At 51.7% G+C, this 9,310-nt stretch overlaps 1 protein-coding gene across 1 annotated transcript; it reads right to left on the minus strand.

Moving 5' to 3' along the window:
• Positions 1 to 7,192: 7,192 nt before the first annotated feature.
• On the minus strand, positions 7,193 to 7,632 carry LOC108286631 (high mobility group protein B3-like). Its single transcript, XM_037729941.1, has one exon. The coding sequence runs from the start codon at positions 7,630 to 7,632 to the stop codon at positions 7,219 to 7,221; it is 414 nt and encodes a 137-aa protein (XP_037585869.1). The 3' UTR covers positions 7,193 to 7,218.
• Positions 7,633 to 9,310: the final 1,678 nt, after the last annotated feature.

Here is a 9,310-nt window from a genome sequence, read left to right on the forward strand (position 1 = left end):
GACGGGCACGCCACCGGCTCCCGGAGCTAGTGTGGAAGGCCCCACGCGGACGGCTCCTGACACCGACTTAGCCCCAACCCTGTGTCACTGCCCTGGCCCCACCCTCCTTGCCACGGCTCCCACACCGTGTTTTTTCCCAGAACCAAGAACACTTGAGATCGCTGAGCACCAACACCAGCGTAAAACAGACACATTTTCTGCAACTCCAAAATCAAATACATCCAGCACTCAGGAAGAAGAAAGGAGTTAAGTTAGAAAAAAAGTCTATTTTATCCATTTTTATTGACCTCCAAGAAGGAACTTGGGGTGGGAAAAATGGAATGAGACTCACCCCCTCTCCCTCCTTCCCTCACTCCATTTTTCTCTCTGATTTCCCCCCCTTAGTGGGAACGTGTGACTAAATGTGAGGCTATGGGCTGGGCACAGTGGCTCATGCCTGTAATCCCAGCACTTTGGGAGGCCGAGGCGGGCAGATCACCTGAGGTCAGGAGTTTGAGACCAGCCTGGACAACACAGCAAAACCCGTCTCTACTAAAAACACAAAATTTAGCTGGGTGTGGCGGTGGGCACCTGTAATCCCAGCTCCTTGGGAGGCTGAGGCAGTAGAGTCTCTTGAACCAGGGAGGCAGAGTTTACATGATCCAAGATTGTGCCAATGCACTCCAGCCTGGGCGACAGAGCGAGACTCTGTCTCAAAAAAAATAAAATAAAACAAAACATAAATATGTGGTAGGGTCTGCCGTGTGATGACAACATCCAAGGCTCCCTTGGTCCCGCGGCAGCCTCAGGAATGTTTGCCGAGGCCCTCGTGGGGCCAACACAGTGGCACACACACATTCAAGGAGGTGTCGGAGGCTCCGCACCTCAGCAGAGGAGACGGAGCACTGAGGATGAAACGCACGTGTCTCCTGTGCTGAGAGGGGAGCCAGGTGGCCACAGCCAGGGTCGCTGCACGGCAGACAGAACACAACCATGATGAAGATGGGACACTCTCCCAGCAGCGAGGGCCGGTGGGGGGATGTGTTTGCCAGGCATCCTCCTTCCATGCAGTCGTCCCGCCGTCCTAAGGAGTCAGATGGCGCGGGCCGCAACTCGAGGAGAGAGGAGAGTGGGTGTGCTCTTTCTGGCACAAAGGAGGCCGTTCTCCTTGGGGGGTGGGCTCTCCCGTGGGGATCTGCAAGGTCCGCCCTCTGCGCAGGAGAGTCTGAGGGTGTGACGGACCCAGGAGCCTCCTCCTCTGTCCTCTCACAGCAAATGCCGGTCCAGAAGCCCCAGATGCCCCTGACGCCCACGTTCAAAGCAGCCGAGTTAGAAGCTACACTCCCTGAATAAGGCCACTTTCAGGTAGGTCAGCCGCTGAAGAGCAGACAGCAAGGAAGAAGTGATCCACTGGATCCCTCGGGCTGTTTAAAACTAACACATCGAGCTGGAGAGGAAGCATGTAGTGGAAGTGTGGCCTCAACACAAAAGCGTGGCTTTCCACACGTGCCCAGACCCTCCGGAGAGTGGACCATGTCCTGGAGTGCCCCACAGGTGAACAGGGGAGTCAGTTCACTGTATTTTAAGAGGCTTCTTAAGTTTCTTTCTGTGATCATTTAAAGTTGGGTAAATGATACAGGGCAATTTATTATTTATACAGTATCCTTCATACGGAGCATCACAAAACGTTTTGCAGCAAGAATAAGACAGAGAAGCAGCCAGCTCTGCCAAGGAGGTGAGACCTTTCCAGCCCACGGGATCGAAGGCGATGGGACGGCCGGAAGACGAAGACGCAAAGCTTGGCACTGCCAATCACATTTCCGACGGGACACACGCAGTCCAGACTGGCCCAAAGGACGCCGCGGCTGGAGTCCCAGGGACCCAAGCGTGGACACACAAGCCCCTCAGCTGCCTGTGGGACACCGCCAAGAACTGCGTCCTGCAGTTCATCCCATTAAACCGAAGTGCGGCTGCCCAAACCCGGAAGCAGACCTTCCACTTCCAGGAGCGCCAGTCGGCACCGTGGGTCTCCGCTCTGGTTGTTGCTGTGTTGCTTATTCTTAGAGGCAGACCAGATTAATTTTACTGCACTTGAAAATCATGCAAATATAGTTTAGAAGGAGGCATTTAATTCTTTATGGCTCTTGCACACAACACAAATAGCACCTCCAGTACTAACACTGCTAAGTGTTTTTAGTGTTATTCCACCACACAGTACATCACAATGTTAATTTCCACATTACTTTATTCCTTCTCCAGACCATATTTTACAACAGAGAAAACAAACTGCTTGTAATTACACTGCACGCCAGGACAAATTAAGTAAACATGCATTTTTAATGCTTCGGGCTGTTAGGGTGAAAACAAAGGACTTCAGTTAAGGTCAATATTAGAGTTACCCAATTGCTCAGGGAGGCAAAAGACAAACCCTTGATGGAGTGCAGGCAAAATGCAATGGCTGTGCTCAGAGCTGCGGAGCTGGGTTCTCAAAATTAATGCACTGCCAATGACGCCAGGACGCTTTCCTCCTGTACATGCCTTGTCTTGGAGAGCAATGCTAATGCCAATAATAAAAAACGACAAACCAACAGAAAAATCTACCGTGTCACCAGCAGGGGTGTGAGCCAACAGGGTGTGCGCCACTGACCCGGGCCCCGCTGCCCCGCGCCCCGCTGCCCCGTGCCCCGCTGCCCCGCGTCCCCCTGCCCCCCGCCCCGCTGCCCCGTGCTCCTGCTTCAGACTTGCAGCCCAACAGACACGGAGCGCAGTCCAACCCACAGATACTAACAGTTATGTGTGTTTCTTCCCGATTCCTTGGCTGTAAAATATTAGTTGACAACCGACCTTGAGGAAGTGCAGAAGCATCCAGGCAGGGTCAGTTTTTCACTGAGTCAGTGCAGCGAGAAGGATGTTGGTAAACATCCAGGGAGACTTGCTTGGATCAGAAATGAGTATTTCTCCTTGTGTAGGTGGCATCACTGCCCCCAACACAGCGGGTGGAAGTGGCTTTGCAAAGACAGGGAAGGAAGAGAACTGCAATGTTCAGAAGCAAAATCCTCGGTGCTGCCAACCTCTGAAAGAAGCACATTCAGGTTTGGGGTGCCTTTCACACTGGGTGAGCTCGCTTCCCATCTGGCCTTTGCCGACACGGGCACCTAGCGTCTCCCTACATACAGAAACGACATTTGACCTCACCTACCTTTCAGGAACTTCCCACATATAATCGGATCTGGTCAATGCTCAGTATCCATGACTTTTATTTGCAAATCTGCCCACTCTCTAAAATTTATCTGGAACCCCAAAATCAATACTTGCGGCAATTTTGCAGTCAGTGGCAGACATGCAAGGAGCAGCAGAAAATGAGTCACCGATGCTCTCACTCCAGGCCGAGGCCATGCAGGGTGACACACACCTCATCTCACGCTCTCACTGCAGGCCGAGGCCACGCAGGGTGACACGTGCCTCATCTCACACTCTCACTACAGGCCGAGGCCACACAGGGTGACATGTGCCTCATCTCACGCCCTCACTACAGATTGAGGCCACGCAGGGTGACACGTGCCTCATCTGACGCCCTCACTCCAGGCCAAGGCCACGCAGGGTAACACGCACCTCATCTCATGCCCTCACTAGAGGCCGAGGCCACGCAGGGTGACACGTGCCTCATCTCACGCTCTCACTCCAGGCCAAGGCCACGCAGAGTGACTCACACCTCATCTCACGCTCTCACTACAGGCCGAGGCCACGCAGGGTGACACACACCTCATCTCACGCTCTCACTACAGGCGGAGGCCATGCAGGGTGACATGTGCCTCATCTCACGCCCTCACTACAGATTGAGGCCACGCAGGGTGACACGTGCCTCATCTCACGCCCTCACTCCAGGCCAAGGCTACGCAGGGTAACACGCACCTCATCTCACGCCCTCTCTCCAGGCCGAGGCCACACAGGGTGGCACGTGCCTCCCCTCACACCCTCACTCCAGGCCGAGGCCATGCAGGGTGGCACGTGCCTCCTCTCAGCTGTCAGACTCCAAACAAGTGTCCTCTCACCAGCTGTTTCATGCCACTGCAAACGTCACTGTTTCAAATGTCCCAGAACACTGCCTGGTGTAGAGAAAGCGTGTGTCTGGAGAACCTTCGCTCAACACAAGCCGCAGTGCTGCTACCCTGAGCTCAATGCTAATGGACCAACAATAAACATTAAATGAAGCATCTTCACACAGAAACACACAGTAAACAAAGCCATACACTGACTGGCAGATGAAACTGTTGTGGTCAGAGGCTTCAGGAGCCTGACCTCGTGTTTCCCCTGGGAGCAGTGGCTCCAGGTCACTCACTCAGTGCTGCCTACAACTTCACGGAGCAGAAGGACCCCCATAACAATTGTCGGTAGCGTGCATTTTACACAGATGCGTAAGAACGTATGTGTTTGTGCTATGCACACGTGTGACCTCCGTCACATGGAAGGCCTGTGGCTCAGAGCATGGATGAGTTCCTCTGTGGAGAAGAGGAAGGAAAGTGCAGGTCGAGCTGGGGCCTTGAAGGGCAGCCTGAGCCTCCACCAGGGCCCCTTCCTAACAAGCCACAAAAGTAAAAAAAAAAAAATTTAGAAAAAACTGGGAAAAAACCCTGCAAAGCTTTGAGAACGGTCCTAACTGTCCTCATGATGATTCTCACACAGACACACACAGAGCACCTGCAGGTGACTGATTCCTTAGATCACTCAGAAAGAGATTTCACATAAGCGCAAATGAATATTTCCCCTTTGCCTCAATTTTATTATTGTCCTTAAATTCACTGAAACACCCGAGGTAAGTGTTTCTCGGCTGACTTCCCGAAGCCAGGGTTTTCAGGTGTCTGTGATCCCATAATTGGCAATAAAGTTTGTTTTTGGTAACCAGTGCCTAGCCCCACTGCTTCGGTCCCCAGCAGTCTCCCAGGCAGACGGATAGATGGATGGATGGCCTCTCCTTAATTTGACCAACCACTTGATTCCTTGGTTTCACACAGCAAAAATGAAGGTGTCTTCTCTTCAGTAACGAGGACAAAGCTGGGCTTAACAATGATGAAGGAGCGCTCATGCTGTGCTTACTCTTTAACCATTTAAATAGGATTCTGCCTCTTGCTTGAACAAGGACCTGCGTTTTAATCCCGTCTTCCACAGAGGGCCGGCTGACAGCTATTTGGTGCAGTGAAGATTTGAACTAAAAACTAAAACTAAAAATAAATTCTCCATTGTCTATCACTCAAATCTGCAAACTCCAGCAGAAAAGCTATTTGGAGAATAGAGTTTTTAGAATCATCCACCCAAAAGCGCTCACTACCGACAGGATTTGTAGTGGTCCTACTTAGCTGCGGATTTATTCAGCTGTTCCCAGTGTGAGAATGCGGGCGTGAGAGGTGGTGATGACAGAAGACAAGCTCCCTGCGCGTAACTATGGGGGCAGCAAGCGTGATGCCATCGCCACATGTCAGCAGAAACGCGTTTTTACGGATCTCACTTGGCCTCACAAACAGGAGCTGAGGCAGCTCCAGGTGCCCCTCAAGAGGACCCCACCCTATGCACCTGAGATCCTGAGCCTCACCCAATCTCCCAGGACCAGAATATCACACAAATCACAAGGATGTCTAGCACAGGCCCTTCCTGTGACGGCGGCGGTGCCACTTACGAGGTACTTTAACATCCATCAGCTTGTCCATGTGACTTTCTGAAGCTCTTCTGAGAAGAAATTATTTTCCTAATAACAACACAAAGGAAGAGAACATGAAGCTAAATCAGCCCAACCCAATAGCACACATGAACACGCCACACACGTGCACACATACACATGCCACACACGTGCCACATAGTGTACACACATGTACGCACGCACGCACGCATGTGCACACACACACACGCACATATATTTATTCACACACACAACCACTCACACACTTATTGGCCAGAGTTGAGTCAGATACTTTCAAAAACTGTCCTGGCCAGCCATGGTGGCTCCTACCTGCAATCCCGGCACTTTGGGAGGCCAAGGCAGGAGAATCGTTTGAGCCCGGGAGTTCAAGACCGTCCTGGGCAACACAGCAAGACTCTGCCTCTACAAAAAAATACAAAAACTAGGCAGGCATGGTGGTGCACACCTGCAGACCAGCTACTTGGGAGGCTGAGGTGGGAGTACGGCTTCTGCCCAAGAGGTCATGTCTGCAGTGAACTGTCTCTGCCACTGCATTCCAGCCTGCATGACAGAGCAAGACCCCATCTCAAAAAAAAAGAAAACATTGTCCTGAGAAATGGGACATCTATGAAGAAATGCATTATGTGTGATCTTAACTTCAAAGGGCACTACCCCAAAATCACCCATGCCGCTTTGCCCATTCTCTTCCTGCCACTGCCTGGACCCACTTCTGGAACAGTGCTCTGCCTGGACAGCACCTCGAGTCCTGAGTGCAGCGTACCTTACAGGAAGCCTGAGAACCTGCAGCCGTCCCCAGCAGAAGCCCCCAGCCCCCAGCAGCTTGGTGGTCGTGACCCAGTCCCTGGCAGGGTCTGGACGGAGTCGCGCCTCACTGACGGTTTCAGCCGTCTGGTGTTTGTGACACACGCTGGCTCTCAGGTAAAGGGAAAGAGCCTAACTGTGGGTATCTGGGGGCTTAAACCACCTCTAAGCTTTGATTATGAAGTGTTATCCTGATGGGCACACAAATCCTTTAACCTGAGAATTGTTTCAGAATTTTATTAATAAAAACAGTGATCCCCGACCTTTGTGGCACCCAGGACCAGTGTCATGTTGACTGGGTTTCCATGGACAGGGGGTGGTGAGGGGTAGTTTCAGGATGATTCAAGTGCATTCCATGTATCGTGCACTTTATTTCTGTTATTATTGTTACGTTCTGATATATAGTGAAATAACTATAAAACTCACCATCACATAGAATCGGTGGGAAGCCTGAGCCTGTGCTCCTGCAACTAGACGTTCCCATCTGGGGGCGATGGGAGACAGTGCAGATCATCAGGCATTAGATTCTCATAAGGAGCTAGATCCTCGAATGTGCGGTTCTCCAAGGGTTGGTGCTCCGTGAGAATCTAATGCCACGCTGCTCTGACGGGAGGCGGGTCTCAGGTGGTCACGTCAGCAATGGGTGGCGGCTACAAACAGAGGCAGCTCTGCTCACTCACCCGCTGCTCACCTGCTGCTGTGCCGCCCAGCTCCTTTTTATTTTTTTTGACAGATAAACAGTTTTTTTATTCATCCTCCTCCTCCTCCTCCTCCTCCTCCTCTTCCTCCTCGTCTTCTTCATCTTCCTCTTCCACATTTTTCTGGGCAACTTTAGCAGGACCCTCTGCACCATCAAACTTTCCTTTCGACTTATCATCAGGAACATCCTTCTCATACTTCTCCTTCAGCCTTGCCGCCTTAGTGATGGAAGGCTGCTTTTCGCTGTCATTTAGGTTATGCCACATCTCACCCAGCTTTTTCGCCACGTCTCCAACAGAGATGCCAGGGTTTGTGGATTTGTTCTTGGGGCAGAATTCTGAGAGCAGGAAGAAGCCAGACAGTCCTTTAGGGGCATTAGGATCCTTCTTCTTCTTGCCTCCCTTAGCTGGTCCATAATCCTTCATTTCCCGATCATGGTGCACTTTATCCACCTTTGCCATATGGATGAATCTTTACAAAGAAAGGAAACTGGGGACCCCTGAATAAAACAATTTGCCAACAATTTGTATTCAAGGAAACGTACCAAAGCCTGCTATAACCCTAAACCTTACAGCTGGATGCAACCCTTGGGGGTCACCTGGCCCAAGCGCCTCACCTTACAGAGGCCATGCCAGCACATGCACCTGAGCCCTGCCTCCCCTTCCCGCTCGGATCTCTTCTGGAAAGGGTGAGATCAGAGTTCCCCGGGCACAGAGCAGCAGTTGGCTCAGAAGCGGTTCACGCAACAGGGTGGGACTCTAGGCTGAGCCACCAGCTGCAGAAAGAGAAGGGTCACAGACACAACACCTGTGTGCCTCTCACCACCCCCTGCAAACAAGCAGAAATCTGTGTGACTGTCGCAGGGAAGTTATAAACAAGGTCATTTTGCAGGAGTGTTTACTCGTGTGTTTCAGTGAGCTGCTCAGAATATTGGGCAAATCTCAGGAGGAAGGGAGGAATCTGCCTGCCCAGAGGCCCCCCGAGCAGAGGGAGCCCTGTCCTGGGTTTAGAACAGGGTGGGTGTGGGCTCTTGGTGCCAGTGAGCACAGCCTACTCCCTCCGGCTCCCCTTCCCCTCCTCTCCACGTGCACGGTGCCTGCACAGCGGCCAAGTCCAGCACTCTCGCTTTGGTTCCAAAACCCACCAGCATGCGCCACCAGGACCAGCGCAGAACCTCTCCCTCTCTGGGTCCCCCAGGCCCCAGGAAGGGGTCACACCGTCCTTTTTCTTCACCAAACCGAATATTTCTATTATCACCTGTGCCGCACTTCACCACCACCTTCTGCTTCTCCCTCTCTTTTAGACATCAGCCCCTTGAGAACAGGACTGGATCTGATTTCTTCCTGTATTTCCAAGGGCAGGGTGTGCCTGACACATAGGGGGCACTCAGCAAATGCTTATGGAAGGCATCAGGGCACGGATTAACCGGGTAGTTTGGTAAATGGCCAGCTGGCTGGAAAACAAGGAGGCCCGGTTATCACCCAGGTTAGTCACTGATTCACCGCGTTACATTTCTGTGTGGAATACTAGTGCGCTAGACATTTAAAGGATTAAGGTCAGGATAATATTTAAAAAGAAAGTGAAAAAGGAAGGCAGGAAGGGAGGGAGGGAAAGAACCCAGTTTACATTGTTCAAAACCTTAAAATCTAACAGCAATAAGTAACTATCTTACAAAACACGTGTATCGTGAACTTCAGCCATCTACCACACACCTCCCTCTGAAATATACCTCAGACGAGCTGCCTAGAACGCCTGGGGAAGAAAGCAGATAAACACGGAATAACAGTGTGGTAGCAAAGGGTTCTACTCTCTGAAACAGTGTTTATCTCTAAGTTCCTAAAATAAATTAGTTAATTAATGGAAAGCCTAAGATTCCTGAGCAAATAGTGAGTGAAAGTGACGCTTGTTCAAACTCAACCCCAGAGAAGGTTACGTGCCCCGGGCAACACACAAGCACTGGGCCCTGAACCGACCTGAATGGCAGGTGTCCGGCCACGGGAGGGCCCTGCAGGGACTGTGACTGCGGGTCCATGTCAGAGGGTGTCCCTCTCCTGGGCTGTGAGTGACACGGACTGTGACTGTGGGTCCATCTCAGAGGGTGTCCCTCTCCTGGGCTGTGAGTGACATGGACTGTGACTG

Source organism: Cebus imitator, unplaced genomic scaffold (genome assembly GCF_001604975.1).
Source record: "Cebus imitator isolate Cc_AM_T3 unplaced genomic scaffold, Cebus_imitator-1.0 Scaffold324, whole genome shotgun sequence".
NCBI classification, from domain to species: domain Eukaryota; kingdom Metazoa; phylum Chordata; class Mammalia; order Primates; family Cebidae; genus Cebus; species Cebus imitator.

Excerpts from the sequence above, each read along its gene's own strand:
- LOC108286631 (XM_037729941.1), bottom strand. The coding sequence starts at position 7,632 with ATGGCAAAGGTGGATAAAGTGCACCATGATCGGGAAATGAAGGATTAT.